General features: G+C 42.3%; 1 protein-coding gene across 1 annotated transcript in view; it reads left to right on the plus strand.

The window, feature by feature from the left end:
* Window positions 1–12,197: 12,197 nt before the first annotated feature.
* GPATCH1 (G-patch domain containing 1) overlaps window positions 12,198–17,747 on the plus strand; it is a 31,639-nt gene continuing 26,089 nt past the window's right edge. The window contains exons 1-5 of the mRNA XM_070760313.1: window positions 12,198–12,304; window positions 13,789–13,923; window positions 15,150–15,235; window positions 16,010–16,170; window positions 17,531–17,628. Of these exons, the coding sequence (XP_070616414.1) occupies window positions 12,229–12,304; window positions 13,789–13,923; window positions 15,150–15,235; window positions 16,010–16,170; window positions 17,531–17,628 (556 nt within the window). The 5' untranslated portion in view covers window positions 12,198–12,228. The remainder of the gene's footprint in view (window positions 12,305–13,788; window positions 13,924–15,149; window positions 15,236–16,009; window positions 16,171–17,530; window positions 17,629–17,747) is intronic.

A 17,747-nucleotide genomic window follows, 5' to 3' on the forward strand; every position in this document is an offset into this window, starting at 1 on the left:
CTACCTGGAGGAGGAGGAAGCGCTTCCTTCGGGTTGGCCCTGTGGATTCGGACCGCGGTCGGTCCCACCCCAGCAGCGGCGGTGCAAAGGATCAGAATCAGACTTGGAAGGAAGTGCAGCCGCCTCTTGAAAAAAGCACCTGGATGACTGGAGAATCTCCATAGACATTTAGCTGGAAGGGGCCTTGCAGGTTTTCTTAGTCCAGTGGTCACCAAGTGGTGGTCCGGGAGAAAATTTTGGTGGACCACAGAATTATTATTACTATTATTTTGCAGTTTTAATATTGCCCATCTTTTAAAAACGTGCATATTAGTGGTCCACTAGGGATTTAAAATCTATCTATCTATCTATCTATCTATCTATCTATCTATCTATCTATCTATCTATCTATCTATCTATCTATCCATTTATTTAAATTTGATTTATTTTGACTTCTAGGCCGCCTTTCTCCGTAGACTCAGGGTGACTTACAACATACAAATAAATACAAAACAACATGAGAAATCCAAACTTAGATCTATAATCTAATCCTAGAACCTAAAAACCCATTACAAATATAATAAAATCCAATTAAAAACCAATCCTAAAAGCCCAAGAATTAAAACCCATTCAACTACATTCATCCATATCATAATCATACTATTTGACTATCGTACTATTGTAGTACAGTATGTACTTCTGGACTGCGAGTCTTCACTGTTGCATAAGCTGGAGCTTATTATGTCAATACTGTATTACCATTCCAGTATGAACATTTGGCATTCACTCAAGTTTTGAGCTTTGTGGCCTATAAATGTGCTTCCAGACCACTACTTACTTAAATTATTTATTAGTGCAATTTCTAGGCCGATTTCTACTTAAATTATGAATTTAGCGGTCCCTGAGGTCTGAAAGTTTGGCAACCCCTGTTCTAGTCCAGGACCCTCTATCATTTCAGATAAGTGACTGTCTGGGTCTCTTTTTAAAGACCTCCAGTGATGGAGCACCCACAACTTCTAGAAGCAAGCTGTTCCACTGGTTAATTGCCCTCACTGTTCAGGAAGTTTCTCCTTAATTCCAGGTTGCTTCTGTTTTTGAGAAGTTTCCATCAAGGAGAGAAGCAATCTGGAATTAAGAGCAGTGGGGTCAACCCAAACTGGAGACACATTTCTCCCACCCATCTCCATCTCCGGGCTCCTGGTCAAAGGACGAGCTGCCCGGGGCTGCAGGTTTATTAGCCTGGTGGATCAGTTCCCAGACTTTATGGCTCTGCACCTTATTGAGAGGCAGACCCCCATCCTTACCCTTAGCAGATCTGAAGGATCAATCGATGCTGCTAGGGACGGGAATGGGATCCACTTCTGGATTAGATCCATCCATTCAGCAGAATCCCTGGCTAAGTCAGACTCAATGAATACGGTTGATTTTTAATATAATGGGGGATTTAGGTTAGTTATTTAGTCTTAATTAATTGTGAAGTAGACCCAGAGACAGGGTTTGAGCAATCGGTACTTTTATTCAGCTCAGAGAATAAGTGACAGCTCAGCAAGGTAAAGTGACAATTCAGCGAGTACCGACTGGCTCTGCAGGGAGAAGCCGCTTCTTTTATACTTTTGCGGTTCCCGCCAAAGCGAGAGCCGGCCGCGTCTGAGCCAATCAGGAGCGACTTCCTGCTTGGGCTCAGACGGCGCTGGAAAAGAGGAACAAACTATTTACAGCGTTACAAGGTAGCCATTTCAGGATACAACACCCCTCCCCTCATAGTTGGACCCATCCATCAAGAAAGCCACGTGACGAAGTCGTCCAATCGGTGAGGCCTTCGAGACTCTCGCGCTGACCTGCGCAGTCCATTTTCTCCTTCGCCACTGACTGTGGAGGATGGCTCGCCGCTGCTCTCCCGGTGCGGCGGACTAGGCCTGGCGGGCCCAACGAAGGCCTCGGAGGACGAGGATGGCTCGGCGTCGCTGGATGGTTCCCCCGGGCCCGATAAGTCTCTCTGCGTGTTTTTTAGTTCGGGCAATGTATAAGAGTCTGTTGAAGGGGGAGAGTCCGAGTCAGCGGGTTGTTGTAATTGGTTTTCAGTTCGTTTCCGAATGTGGTCTATGTGTCGTTTCCACAAACGACCATCCTCCAGTTTAACAATATAAGTTTTGGGTGCATTTTGCTTAACAATAATTCCCTTCATCCAGTTTACATTTCCATCAAAACATTTTACATATACATTTTGACCCAAATACATTTCTCTTTCTGGTTTTATGCACATTTGGTTATTATTCAAACAGAACCTTGGGTTTAACCTGTCTAGTGGTGACCTCAACTTTCTCCCCATCAATAACTCTGCAGGGCTTACATGTGTGTGCGAGTTAGGGGTAATGTGCTGGGTTAATAAGAATTGGTCCAAGTTCTGTTGCACATCTCCAGGGCCTGACCTGTGCAATGCCTCTTTTGCCACCCTTACGTAACGTTCTGCCAACCCGTTAGCCCAGGGCGAGTAAGGCGAGATGAGGGCATGTCTGACCCCCAGGCCATCTAGGAATAATTCGAATTGCCTGGCTGTTAGTTGTGGTCCATTGTCAGACACCAATAGATCAGGGCAACCATGGGATGCAAACAGTCTGCTCAATACCTTGATAGTGGCACTTGTGGTTATGTTGTTCATTGCTATTATTTCCAACCATTTGGAGAAAGCATCAACCACTATTAGGAAATACTGAGACCCCACTGGGCCAGCAAAATCAATGTGGATCCTAGACCAAGGGCCAGCAGGCTGTTCCCACTCAGCCGGAGTTGTTTTGGGGGGATTGGGCCTAGACTCTTGGCACGGGTCACACTTTGAAACCCAACTTTCAATATCAGCATCAAGCCCTGGCCACCATAAATGCCCCCTTGCTAGGCTCTTCATCCTGACAATCCCAGGATGGCCCACGTGTAACATTCTGAGTACCTTTTCCCTTAGGCGTTTGGGGATGATCACTCTATCCCCCCACAGCAAACAACCTTTTACATATGACAATTCAAGCCTTTTGTTCTTAAAATCACACAATTCAGGTTTAACAATATCATTTTGCCATCCCTTTAGAACACAGTTCACTACTTGTTTCAGGATTTGGTCTTGCTGCGTGTGTGCAGCTACCTCTTTTGCTGTGGTTAGTGGGTTTTCCTCGAGTTCTATCATTAGCACGTCTGTGGTTGGAACAGGGTCTTCTACCAAGTCTGCTATGGGGCATCTGCTGAGGCCGTCTGCATGATTGATTTCCTTCCCCCCCTTGTGGGTGAGCTCATACTGATACCCAGAGAGGAAAAGGGCCCATCTGATTAGTCTTGGAGACATAAAAGGTGGAGTGGGCTTGTTGGGGGCTAGCAGGCCTAGTAGGGGTTTGTGGTCAGTGACTAGCTCAAAGTTTCTTCCAAAAATGTAATTGTGAAACTTCTTTACCCCTGCCACTAATGCCAGAGCCTCCTTGTCTAACTGGCTATAATTTCTCTCCGTGCTGGTCATGGTTCTTGAAAAAAATGCTATTGGGGCCTCTGTCTGATTAGGTAGAACGTGAGCTAGGACTCCTCCTATGCCGTACGGCGAAGCGTCGCACGTGAGCCTAATGGGTAGTGAGGCACTATATTGGACTACTACACTTTTAGAAGTTAGTAAATTTTTTATTTGAGCAAAGGCTTCACGTTCAATTTTCCCCCATGTCCAGCGGGCTTCCTTCTGGAGTAAACGATGGAGAGGCTCTGCTACTGTTGCCTTCTGCTTTAAAAAAACGGAATAAAAATTAAGGAGGCCCAAAAATGCTTGCAACTCACTCTTATCTCGTGGCTCTGGGGCTTCTCTAATTGCTCTCAGCTTCTCAGTTGTGGGGTGGATACCTTCCTTATCTATTTTATATCCTAGGAATTCAATACTGTTAGTTCCCCAGACACATTTATCAGGCTTGATTCGTAACCCTTTGTCCTGTAGCCTCTTAAGTACTTCCCTTATTCTTTTGTTCACTTGTTCCTGGTTTTCCCCTGCAATTAAGATGTCATCAAAATATGGGATGGCCCCATCTACCCCTGACAATAGGCGTTCCATGATGCTCTGGAATATCCCTGGGGCTATGCTCACCCCAAACTGTAACCTCGTGCATTTGAAAGCCCCCCTGTGCGTTACAATTGTTTGAGCGTTTGCTGTTTGTTCATCGACCGGAAGTTGCTGGTAAGCCTGCGCCAGGTCGATCTTTGCGAACCTTTTCCCTTCCCCCAGGGAGTGTAAGAGTTGTTGCACAACCGGAATGGGGTAGGGGTGGTGTTGGAGTGCCTTATTCAGGGTTGATTTGTAATCAGCGCAAACTCTTAAGGAGCCATCTGGCTTCAGGGGTGTCACTATGGGAGTTTCCCATGGCCCCTGTTCCACAGGGACCAAGATACCTTGACTAATGAGTTTGTCCAGCTGTAAGTCTAGCTTGGGGAGAAGCGGGAGGGGAACCCTGCGAGGTTTCAGTCTAACTGGTGGGACCTTGGGGTCAATAGAGAAAGATATGGGGGTTCCCTTATACGATCCTAAGGTGGGGCTGAACACTTCAGGGAACTCTTTCACAAAGTTAGGCATAATATCACAGTTTACATTACACACACCCGAAATTTCAATCCCCAACGGTTCCATCCATGCTAGCCCTAGCAGGGAGTGTTTGGCCCCCGTCACAATAAGCATGGGAAGGGTACATTTGACATTCTTAAATACAATAGGTACATTTGCAGTTCCCAGGACCGAGATTACCCCCCCTTGGAAGTCTCTGATCACCAAAGAGGTTTGAATTAGGTCAGCCTCAGACACATTAGGCATATATAGCTTAAATTTTTCCCAGGGCATGATGGTATATCTCGAACCCGTATCTAGCTCCATTGAGCAAGGCTGGTTATTTAGCAACAACGAGATAACAATTTTAGCCCCCTTTTTGGTTGCCGTGTTATTCACGGAATATTGAGAGTTACCTCTATTGTAGTCTCGGTTAGCGGTGGGGTAATTCCTTTGACCCGAGTTGCGGAACGGTCTCCTTTCTCGCGATTGGGGGGGGTGGTTTTGGGGTCGCTGGTATTGTTGTGTGGCAAAAGTTTCTTCTGGTGCCGTTGCCCTGCATGCGATGGCGATGTGGCCTCTCCGGTTGCAACGGCGGCAAATGGTGTCGCGGAACGGGCATCGATGGCGCTGGTGATTTCCCCGGCAGCCCGCGCAGGGGGCTGGATGAGTAGCTCTAGGGTGTCTCGGTTGGTCTTGCAGGAGGAGGCAGTCGTCCCCGTTGCTAGTTAGCTGGCCGCGGACGTCTGTTCCCATGGCGCTGGGAGACTCGGCGTCGATTTTGGCAATGGTTTCTCGCCTTCCGTGCTCTTTTAATTCTCTTGCCGCTGCGTCGGCTGCTTCCGCGGTTTGCGCTAATTTGATTACGGTTTGTAGAGTCGGCTCATCTTCGGTGAGGAGTTTACTTCTCACTGTGTGGTTCTTCATGCCGAAAATCAAGGCGTCGGTGAGGCGAGCTTCCGGATCTTGAAACTTGCATTGAGCGAGTACCGTTCGAAGCCGCGTTGTGAATTGGCTTATCGACTCGGTTTCTCTCTGAGCCATCATGTGAAATTGATGCCGGTAAACCACGGCTGGTCTGGTTGGTTTGAAATGGCTCGCTAGTTTCTGTTGAAGGACGTCCCACGCTGTGGCTCTTGCTTGTTCTGGTTCGGTGAGAGTTTGGGCAAGTCTACGGATCTCTGCGCCGCAGTAGTTTAGAAAAATAGCCCGTCTGCGATCGGCTCCGGCGTCCTGCATTCCCGCCGCCTCGAGGAATATCTCGAAGGTGGCCATGTATTCGTCCCAAGTCATTTTCTCGGCATCGAAAAGTTCTGGAGCCTGGCCGATCTGGATTTTGTCCATGTTGCACGCGAAGTTCTTCCGTTCGTTCGTCGCCAGTGAAGTAGACCCAGAGACAGGGTTTGAGCAATCGGTACTTTTATTCAGCTCAGAGAATAAGTGACAGCTCAGCAAGGTAAAGTGACAATTCAGCGAGTACCGACTGGCTCTGCAGGGAGAAGCCGCTTCTTTTATACTTTTGCGGTTCCCGCCAAAGCGAGAGCCGGCCGCGTCTGAGCCAATCAGGAGCGACTTCCTGCTTGGGCTCAGACGGCGCTGGAAAAGAGGAACAAACTATTTACAGCGTTACAAGGTAGCCATTTCAGGATACAACAAATTGGGTTTAGCTATTGTATCTTACTGTTTCTTATTATATGTTGTAAGCCACCCTGAGTCCTCAGAGATGGGCGACATATAAATCCAATAAATAAACAATAAATAAGTAAATGTTGCTTATCCCAACCTAGCCGATTGGCAAAGTCTGCCATAGAATTGGTATGTAGCAAATTTTTTAAAAAAATTTATTCTTTGTCCAATATACAATACATATGGAAGAGAATAGACATTAAGTAATATATATGAAGATAGAAAGTAAAAAAGAAGAGAAGTGGATGGGAGGGAGAGGATATATATGATATAAGAGATAAGGAGAGAATATATATGATATAGATAGATAGATAGATAGATAGATAGATAGATAGATAGATAGATAGATAAGGAGAGAATATGTATGATATTTAAGATAAGGGAAGACAATTGGACAGGGGACGATAGGCACATCAGTGCACTTATATACGCCCCTTACTGGCCTCTTAGGAACCTGGAGAGGTCAATCGTGGAGAGTCTAAGGGAGAAATGTTGGGGGTTGGGAGTTGACACTATTGAGTCCGGTAATGAGTTCCACGCTTCGACAACTCGATTGTTAAAGTCATATTTTTTACAGTCAAGTTTGGAGCGGTTAATATTAAGTTTGAATCTGTTGAGTGCTCTTGTGTTGTTGTGGTTGAAGCTGAAGTAGTCGCCGACAGGCAGGACGTTGCAGCATATGATCTTGTGGGCAATACTTAAATTGTGTTTTAGGCGCCGCAGTTCTAAGCTTTCTAGACCCAGGATAGTTAGTCTATTTTCATAGGGTATTCTGTTTCAAGTGGAGGAGTGAAGGGCTCTTCTGGTGAAATATCTTTGGACATTTTCGAGAGTGTTGATGTCTGAGATGTGGTGTGGGTTCCAGACAGAAAAGAGATTAAAAAGAGTGGCCTTTGTTGTTCTTCAGCTGCAGCATTAAGTTTCCTTATCCAATTGGTTTTGCTTAGTTGTTCATGTTTGTTTAGAATAAATAAGGGTAGGAATAGAAATTATACAACTTTTAAAAAACACACCACGTTGTCTTTGCTTTAAGGCTGCGCAATCTTTCCTGTGTCTCTGGGGAAAAGGATTTGGTTGCCAAGAAACTATGTCCCAATGGAATCTTATCTTTTTGTCCCTGGAGTCTTTCAGCATCTTTTCTTTTTTTTTGGTCTTTAATTCTGGAGAGGAATTTTCTTTCTCTTCGTTTTTCTTTCTTCCTCTTGTTTCTCTTCTGCCTTCCAAGGCGTGCCTGTGGGTAGGAGGGTTCTCTCCTTTGGGAATAATTCTTCATTAGAGAGAGAGACAAGAACATTCTCGGAAATGTTTTTTTCTTTCAAGAACCAGAGAGATGTGGTACAAATTACAATAGTTTCCCCCCCACATACACACACTATTTCTGAGGCATTCAGGAAAGTTGCCAGTCCTTTTGCATTGCTCACCAATGGGAGTCTTATATTGTAAAATAAAATGATGAATTGTTTTACAACCACAAAGCAAATATGTGGAGTGGCAGGTTTGGAATGTGATTATCGAAACTTCCACGACTGCTATTTTCAATGTGGTACAATGAATTGTTCCTGAAATATATAGGGCAAAGTGAACAGTTCTTTCTATATCAGGGGTTTTCTGGCAAAGAGTATCTTTAAACTTTGAAGTCCATGTTGAAGCTTTCCCCAAGGACTGGCCTTGTTTTGGAATATCTAATATGAATTTAAATTAGACGATTATATCATGAGCATAATGTTAATTGCCAAGAAAACAACCTATCAACACCCAGCTTGTTTTTCTTGCCAGGAGTCAATACAGATACATGTGAACGGGAAAGTAGAATAGTTTATTTTATTTTTATTTATCTGTTTTCTCAAGTACATATTGGTACTTAGAGAAGCGTCTTCTCTAAGGCTTTCTGCCTTTAAAGTTAAAAGTGTTATGTTTCGACCAACTGGTTTTACTTTCTTGAAGAAAAATATCAAACCCTTTGATAACTTATAATGTGGAATTTGTATTAGATATCCTCCCTCTACATGCAACTCATCCCTTTCAAAATGCCCAGAGACCAACTCTGAAACTATTGCACATATGGTATTTCTTCCTCCACATTGAATAACTGCTTTAAACCCAGATGGGAAGAGAAACAATGGTAATAACAAACAACAAAGAGTTTCAATGCCCAATAAATATTCTGATCAGAAACACCCAAAATTAAAAGTGTATTGAGGTGGGATGTTTAATCAGCTTAGCTGCAGAGGGTGTGTGTGATGTATGTATGTATGTATGTATGTATGTATGTATGTATGTATGTATGTATGTAAACAAACAAACAAACAAATAACTTCTGCCGTTTGAAATATATGTGTGTGTGTGCGTGTAACATATTTTTGCTGATAACAAAAAAAAAAGGAGGGGGAAAGATCAAAGGCAACATGAGAAAATATTATTTTACTGAAATAGTAGTAGATCCTTGGAACAAACTTCCAGCAGACGTGGTTGGTAAATCCACAGTAACTGAATTTAAACATGCCTGGGATAAACATACTGTATATCCATTGTAAGATAAAATACAGGAAATAGTATAAGGGCAGACTAGATGGACCATGAGGTCTTTTTCTGCCTTCAGTCTTCTATGTTTCTATGTTTCTATGACTACTGTAGATCTATTTCGGGCTTATTATATATATATATAATTCAAATGACGAAAGTTTCAAAGGTCAGGCAGATACTTTGGATATGTCAAACTTATTCAGCAAAAGGAATGTTAGTGAGTCAGTGAGATATTTTTATTTCACTTTTGTCCTCCTTTGTATGTGTGTGTGTGTGTATTCTCCTATGCTTTTGAAAAGCAACTCATTGCCCAGAATAGAAACAAAAAGGAAGAATATCTCCGAGATGTTGTTAAAGGAAGACAAAATATGCAGACATGCCTTATTTTTGGTTACTTAACTTTTTTTCTATTAAAAAAAAATCACTTACCATAATTTTTGAAAGAAAATGTTTTTAAATGTGCTGTGTTTTAATACTTCCAGTATCTGGTAGGATGGTAGCATCTAAATGAAACTGATTGTTTTTTTAAAACCAAGCAGGATTGGGCCTGGTTAGTGGGAGACCAAAATCTTAAGCAAAGCTGGGAAAGTAAAGGAATTGGCAAAACAAAATACCGATAGTCTATGATGCAAAAGTGGAACATAAATAAAATAAAAAACGATTAAAGACAAAGATATACTATCCGGTGTTTCTCAAATATGGCCGCCTTAAGGTAGGAGGACTTAAACTCCCAGAATGCTTCAGCCAGCTATGATATTGGCTAAGGAATCCTGGGAATTAAAGTCCACATGTTGCCAAGTTTGAGAAACATTATACTAACTATAACTTTATCGATAGTGGATTGCTTTTTAAAATTGAAAATCCTTATGACAGGATATAAAGATCAAATCATAGAGTTGGAAGGTATCCTAGAACAAATCTTTTCCAACCCCAAGATTTCAATGTGAACTCTATGGTCTCCTTTTTATACCCAGCTGTCAAAAACAAACAACCAATCATAAACGCCGCTCTTTCCGCACGGACGAAGCTCCCCTAGTGGCCATCCGGCACACTACACTCAGGATGCCATATTATGTTGTTAAGAGATCACAGGCAGCCATCCAAACTTGACTGGCAGGAATGATTTTACAATAAGCAGCTTAAGGATGGCAAACGTGTAGGTGGGTGAGCCCCAGAGGTAAATAGGGCTCCAGAGGAGGCCATGAGCCACAAAAAGGTCGAGAATTATTATATATTAGAGCATTATGTATTAGAGCATAATGTGATATTCTTAGGTATTATAAAACCTATGTAGAACAATAACATTTTTCAGATTAACAGCTCAAAGTGCCAATTGCAACACCCCCACGGATATATTGAATATTGGGTGTTGTGCACACATATGCTTCAAGCATTGTGGATAAATAATAATCTTGGTTTTAACCTCCAATTCCAGAAAGTCCTCTGCCAATCATGCATTCAGGAATTTCTAGCAAATCCTGATTTTCCGCAAGGCATAACCCCAGCAACGCACAAATCAGATACCATTGGCTTTCTATGACTTTCACTCAATTTTCTTGTTTTCTTTATTGGATGGGGGGTTATTTGCATCCTGCAAGGCACAGCACTCAAGTTTCATCTTTATTTCCAAAAAGACTTCTGCAGCCCACCTAGGCTTCAAAGGCATTCTTAGAAAATAAATAATACTAATATTTTTTTGACTGCACTACGAGTATGCACATCATGTGTCTAGGGGGGAAAATACATGTGAAAATCCCAAAGAACACCCAGGTGTTATAGCAATGTTTATTCAATGCACATAAGTGGGAAGCTTTCATCATTCTGTTCAGAGGGAGAAGTGTTGGATACGTTCGCCAACTTGACTTATTTATAAAATATAATAAAGGTGGGATTCAAAATATCTGAAAATAAAAATGCAATGTGCAATGAATACATTAGAAATTATGCCCTTTGCTCCTTTCCTATTCAGTGATTGTCATCATGAAGCAAATATCCTCAAATGTTTCATCTTTTTCAATCCCCAAATCCTGAAACTTGTCAATTTCATAACCTCATTTGCATGCTGGCGTCACTGCAGGCATGTCATTCTTCTGACATCACAACACTTCCTGCAGATGCCAGGGCTGTGATTCATACTGAAAGTTGTGGTCACACCCATCAATTTTTTAAAAAATAGCCTCTCTAGATTTCTCATGTTTGACAAGTTTAAGATTCATGGGCTTCAAAACTCCCAGAATCCCACACATGCTGGTTGGGGAATTCTGGGAGTCATCAAGCTTGAAAAATAATTAAAATGTGCAGAAACACACAAACCAGTTTACTCACACTGACCTCTTCTGGTCAAATTAGCCCGGCTGATGGCCGTGAAGGTGCGCTTAGCCACACCTCCCTGCCAGGTAAGGATATGTTTACTTTCAAATGCTTCTGGAAGTGAGATTTTCTCCACCCAGGTCAGTGATGGCGAACCTATGGCACAGGTACCACAGGTGGCATGCAAAGCCATATCTGCTAGCACGTGAGCCGTTGCCCTAGCTCAGCTCCAATGTGCTTGTATGTGCCGGCCAGCTGAATTTTGGCTCATACAGAGGCTCTCGGAGGGCATTTTTGTCTTCCAGAGAGCCTCTGGAGGATGGGAGAGGGAATATCTCCGGGACCGCCTTCTGCTGCACGAATTCCAGCAACCAGTTAGGTCCCACAGAGTTGGCCTTCTCTGGGTCCCGTCGACTAGTTCGGCAGGACCCAGGGGAAGAGCCTTCTCTGTGGCGGCCCCAACCCTCTGGAACCAGCTCCCCCCCCCCAGAGATCAGAATTGCCCCCACCCTCCTCGCCTTTCGTAAACTCCTTAAAACCCACCTCTGTAGTGAGGCATGGGGGAATTGAGATACTCAATATTTGAAGTCCAAATACCTTCAAGTTGCCACGGTTGGGAAACACTGGTCTAAGGGTAAGGTTTTTGGGGGTTAGGTGATGATACTACAGAGTCAGGTAGTGAGTTCTATGCATCAACTACTCGGTTACTAAAGTCGTATTTCCTGCAGTCGCGTTTAGAGCGGTTTACTTGAAGCTTGTATCTGTTGTGTGCTCGTATGTTGTTGTCGTTGAAGCTGAAGTAGTCTGTTGACGATTTTTATGCGCTAGGCTTAGGTCGTTTTAAGGCGACGTGGTTTGTTTGACACTGTTTGACAACTCCTAGGCTTCCCCCCGCCAAAAAACAAAACACAAGTTAGGATTTATTTAGATCAGGACAAAGCTTTATTGAGATCATTCGTAAACATTCAGCCCTGCTGTCGAGCAATAAATCCACAAATTCCCAGAGCGCACCGCGCAGAAATCAAACGCAAGCGCGCTTCTTCTCCTTCCTTTCCTTCTCTGAGGGACGGCCGCGCCTCCTCTCGAGCTGCGCGCGCCACAGGGGCGGGGAAAAATGGCTGACCGATCAGGCCCCGCCTCTTGCCCCTCCTCCTCCTTCAGAGACTTGCCCCAAGATGGCAGCCGGCAGCAGCGACGAGGAGGAAGAGGAGCTGGTGAGCTTCGGGACCCCGCTGGAGCTCTTGGAGGAAGGTAAAATCCGCCTATTCGGTCTCTTTCTTGGTTGGGGTTATTTATTATTATTTTTTGCAGACGTTTCATTACCTGGTTAGGTAACAATTTCAATGCTAGAAGAAAGGAAGGTTTGCAGCAGCAGGAGGAGGAGCTACTCTCTAAGGGCTTTTTTTTTGCAGACGTTTCATTACCTGATTAGGTAACAACTTCAGTTTTGCAAGAAAGGAGAATTTGCAGAGAGGACTGTGGAGTCCTTGGTGCTCTCTTAGTTGTTAATTGGGTTGTTAATTGGGGTTTATAATTACTGTTGTATTTGACTTCTTTTTATTATTGTATTGTTTTATTGTTGTAAGCCCCCCTGAGTCTCATGGGATTGGGTGGCAGAGAAGTCGAATAAAATAAATTAAATTAGGGTGATTTTTTTTTTGCAAATGTTTCATTACCTAACTAGGTAACATCCTCAGAGCTGGAAGAAAGGAGAATTTGCAGGGAGGACTATGGAGTCCTTGGTGCTCTCTTAAGAGGTTTTGTTTTTGGTAGACGTTTAATTACCTGACTAGGTAACATCCTCAGAGCTGGAAGAAAGGAGAATTTGCAGGAAGGACTGTAGGGGACTGTGGTGTTCCCTGAGCTTGCTTGTTGTTGGGTTTTTTTGTTTTGCTTTGCAGACATTGCATTACTCAACTTAAAATAACTTTATTGTCACTTTAAATTTACACTAGTTTGCATACATTAAAATAAAACTTGGTTGCACACTGCTCTCAAAGGGTCACCACTTCCAGTATACATGAAATGAACATGACAGAAATATAAATAAATAAAAAAGTATGCAATAGGTAACATCAATGCTAGAAGAAAGAGGGGGTTTGTAGGAAGGAGGAGGAGGACTTGGTGCTCTCAGGTTTGTTTGTTTTTTGCAGACATCTCATTACCTGACTAGATAACATCCTCAGAGCTGGAAGAAAGGAGAATTTGCAGGGAGGTTTGTGGGATCTTTGGTGTTCTCTGAGCTTGCTTGTTGTTGTTGTTTTTGTTTTGCAGACATTTCATTACTCAACTTAAAATAATGACTTATTGTCACTTTAAAATAATGTACATTAATCGGCATACTGTATATTAAAATGAAACTTGGTTGCACACTGCTCTCAAAGGGCCACCACCTCCAGTATACATGACATAAACATGACAGAAATATATATATAAATAAATAATTAACATCAGTGCTAGACAAAAGTGGGGGTTGTAGAGAGGAGGAGAAGAACTGTGGAGTCCTTGGTACTCTCAGGGTTTTGAGGGGTTTTTTGCAGACGTTTTATTACCTGACTCGGTAACATCCTCAATACTAGAAAAAATGAGAATTTGCAAGGGGGAAGTGAACTAAAACATCCTTCCTTCCTTCCTTCCTTCCTTCCTTCCTTCCTTCCTTCCTTCCTTCCTTCCTTCCTTCCTTCCTTCCCTCCCTCCCTCCCTCCCTCCCTCCCTCCTTCCTTCCTTCCTTCCAGGTGAGCGCCTTAAGAAGCCAATTCCTCTCCAAGACCAGACGGTCAAAGATGAGAAAGGGCGGTATAAACGATTTCATGGTGCGTTCAGTGGTGGTTTCTCAGCTGGCTACTTTAACACTGTCGGATCCAAAGAAGGTTAGTAATGATCTATGTCTAAAATGTATTTTGTTCCTCTCAGCATAAATCCAGGCTGAGTTGGGTTATTTTTTTAAAAAAAAGCTGAAAGAGTAGAAGATCCTTGGAACAAACTTCCAGCAGACGTTGTAGATAAATCCACAGTAACTAAATTTAAACGTGCCTGGGATAAACATATATCCATCCTAAGATAAAATACAGAAAATAGTATAAGGGCAGACTAGATGGACCATGAGGTCTTTTTCTGCCGTCAGACTTCTATGTTTCTATGTTTCTAAAAGTCCAAAATGGTAAAAATCTTGATTAGTTGTACACACTGTGTGAAGTTATACAGCTTTATGCGTACGGTGTCTCCATTGTGGCTTCTAAATGATTGTGAAAGTGCTGGATCAGGGGAATGCATCCTATTTATGTAATTTAATAATATACTGCTCAAAAAAAAGGGGGGGACACTAAACAACACAATATAACTGCAAGTCAATCAAACTTCTGTGAAATCAAACTGTCCACTTAGGAAGCAACACTGACAATCAATTTCACATGCTGTTGTGCACATTCAACTTTGTACAGAACAAAGCATTCAATGAGAATATTTCATTCATTCAGATCTAGGATGTGTTATTTGAGTGTTCCCTTTATTTTTTTGGGCAATGTAGTTTAAATTGTATGGAGTAGATCATGGGAATGCATCCTATTTATGTAATTTAATGATAGTTTAAATTGTTTGGAGTAGACTGTCAGACAGAGACTACTATAGATAAAGACACATATAGTGCTGATTCATAATGCAGTACTTTCATTTAAAACTTTGCATGCTTTGTAAGCCTGTGTGAACTTTGCAAGCCAGTCATAGTGGCTTGGTTGGCAGTACTGTTTATTTGGGATCTCTGCTGATACTGGCATGTTCAAAAAAAGTGATGGAAAAAAGTTAATGTCGTAGTCCAATGCTTGAGATTATAGGCTCAAATAACAAAGTAAAACATTCACAGTATATTATCCTAAGCTAGGAAATCATATGCAAAATCACCTGTCATGCGGTTAGTATAATTTCCAACACAATAATACATAAATGTCCGCTCAGACATAGCATGTCAGTTATTCAGTTATACCGGTAGTAAACCAGTGAAAGAAGAGTGGGTATAGTAATTGCAGTTTTAATTGGAAATTCAGTCTTTCTCAATTCTGCTATAAACACACATCTTTATAACAATGCTTTGTCTTTTAAGGATGGGCACCATCAACTTTTGTGTCATCTCGCCAAAACAGAGCAGAAAAGAAAGTTCTCGGGCCAGAAGATTTTATGGATGAAGAAGTAAGATGATGGAGATTATTGCATTTATATCATTCCATCTATTTACCATATTTTTTCGGAGTATAAGACGCACCTTAGTTTTGAGGGAGGAAAATATGGAGAAGGATCTGCTTACCAGGTATTCATCTGGCTAATGTCCTTAGTCTGGTCAGCTTCAGCACATTATTTTATCCCCTGGTTAGGGCTTTAAAAAAACCTTTATTTGGAGAGAGTAACAATGAAAGAGCTTGCAAGCCAGTAAGAGCTGGGAACATCATCAGCACCTGGAAAGAAATTTGTTCGGAGCAAGCTAGAGCAATGAAAAAAACCCTGCAAAGACTTAGGGATTGGAAAACATTCTTTGCAGAGAGAAACAATGAAAGAGCCTGCAAGTTAAGAGCTGGGAAGATCATTAGCAGCTAGTTAGGGCTGAAAAAAAAGCTACATCCAGAGTACAAGACACACCCAAGTTATAAGCCTCTTTTAGGGAGGAAAAAGATGTGTTTTATACTCCAAAAATACGGTATATATCTATGGTATCCAAAGTCACTTCTATGAGATGGGTAGCCATACAAACGATAAATATAAGCCTGGTGTTTTCTACATAAACTTTTACTGCATGGTTAACAGATAAGATTAAATAGCTTTGTTTAAATAAAGAACCGTGATTTTTGTATAAAGAAAGTGCATCTGTTGCTGTTTTGCTTCAAAGTCACAATTTGAATCTGTAGACTTGGAAAGAAAATATTCTGATCCCACCCCCCAAATTAACCCCCATCTTATTTTTCCTGGAAGGATCTTGGTGAACATGGCATAGCACCAAAGGAAATTACAATTACAGATACATTTGCTTCCCAAAGTAAAGACAAAATCCAGGAGAAGGCCAGACAGCTAGCAGGAATAGTTGCACCCATCCCTGGAGCTACAGTATTGGATGAGTTCATCACACCTGCGAAGTAAGTATTAAAAAACACTTGGTCCAATAAAGAATTCTATTCTATTCTATTCTTTTTTATTTGAATTTTTATTCTTTTTATTTACCGGTATTTTCAAATTTTATGTTACAAACAACAATAAAACATGATAAAGTGTCAAAACAATAATTACACAGTTATATAATAAACCGTTTTTGATTCACAGGTCATTGGATTCATAAGAAATTATACAGTTCCATAGGTTTTCTTCCTTTTCAGAAATGAATATTCATATATTTCTGCAAACATACAAAATATAACATATACTTGAACTGTAATCCTACCTTTTGAAGCGAACATATTATTTTTCCTTCCTTCAGCATCTGCTCTTTAAGTTATTTGGAGTATCCCCAAGGAACCTTTTAATCTTTCTTGTAAATACCATTCTGTCAGAGTGGATGGATGTATCACTACATCCAATTCTCTCTGTGAAAAGTATATACAGTGAGACCTCGTCTTACAAACCCCTCGTCATACAAACGTTTCGAGATACAAACCTGGGGTTTAAGATTTTTTTGCCTCTTCCAAACTATTTTCACCTTACAAACCCAAGCCGCCGCCACTGGGATGCCCCGCCTCTGGACTTCTGTTGCCAGCGAAGCACCTGTTTTTGTGCTGCTGTGATTCCCCTGAGGCTCCCCTCCATGGGAAACACCACCTCTGGACTTCGGTGTTTTTGCGATGCTGCATGGGACTCCCAGCATCGCAAAAACGAGCGCTTCGCTGGCAATGGAAGTCCAGAGGTGGGGTTTCCCAGCGAGGGGAGCCTCAGCGAAATCGCAGCGTCACAAAAACACGGATGTCCGGAGGTGGGGTTTCGAGGACTTCCGTGTTTTTGCGATGCTGCAATTTCACTGAGGCTCCCCTCGCGGGAAACCCCACCTCCGGACTTCCATTGCCAGCGAAGCACCCTTTTTTGCGCTGCTGGGATTCCCCTGCAGCATCACAAAAACACGGAAGTCCAGAGGGTGGGGTTTCCCATGGAAGGGAGCCTCAGGGGAATCCTAGCAGCGCAAAAACGGGCGCTTCGGCTGGCAAAAGGGGTGAGTTTTGGGCTTGCATGCATGAATCGCTTTTCCATTGATTCCTGTTTCGTCTTACAAACCTTTCACCTTACAAACTTCTTCCCGGAACCAATTAAGTTCCTAAGACGAGGGATCACTGTATTCAGAAAACACCACAATTTTCTAAAGAATGGGGCTGTGAACTTGCTTTTGGATTTTTCTGCTTCTAAGTGTTCTTCTATTCTAACAGGATTACTAACTTAGCAAATGCAATGATTCACTTAACAACTGGGGCAAGAGAGGTCATAAAACTCACTTAACATTTCTTTTTTTTCCAGAATAACAATTGGGATTGACTTGTTGCGAAAAATGGGCTGGAAAGAAGGACAGGGAGTTGGGCCCCGAGTTAAGAGGAAGCCACGGCAGCAAAAACCTGGTACATTCCCCTGAATCTATTGTTTTGCAACAAGATCAGAATAAAATGAATAATCTAGTTCAGGTAATTATGTCCTTGCTTAATTAGGCCTTTTCTCCTCCCTTTGAAGTACAACCAAG

Source organism: Erythrolamprus reginae, chromosome 9, assembly GCF_031021105.1.
Source record: "Erythrolamprus reginae isolate rEryReg1 chromosome 9, rEryReg1.hap1, whole genome shotgun sequence".
In the NCBI taxonomy this organism is placed as follows: domain Eukaryota; kingdom Metazoa; phylum Chordata; class Lepidosauria; order Squamata; family Dipsadidae; genus Erythrolamprus; species Erythrolamprus reginae.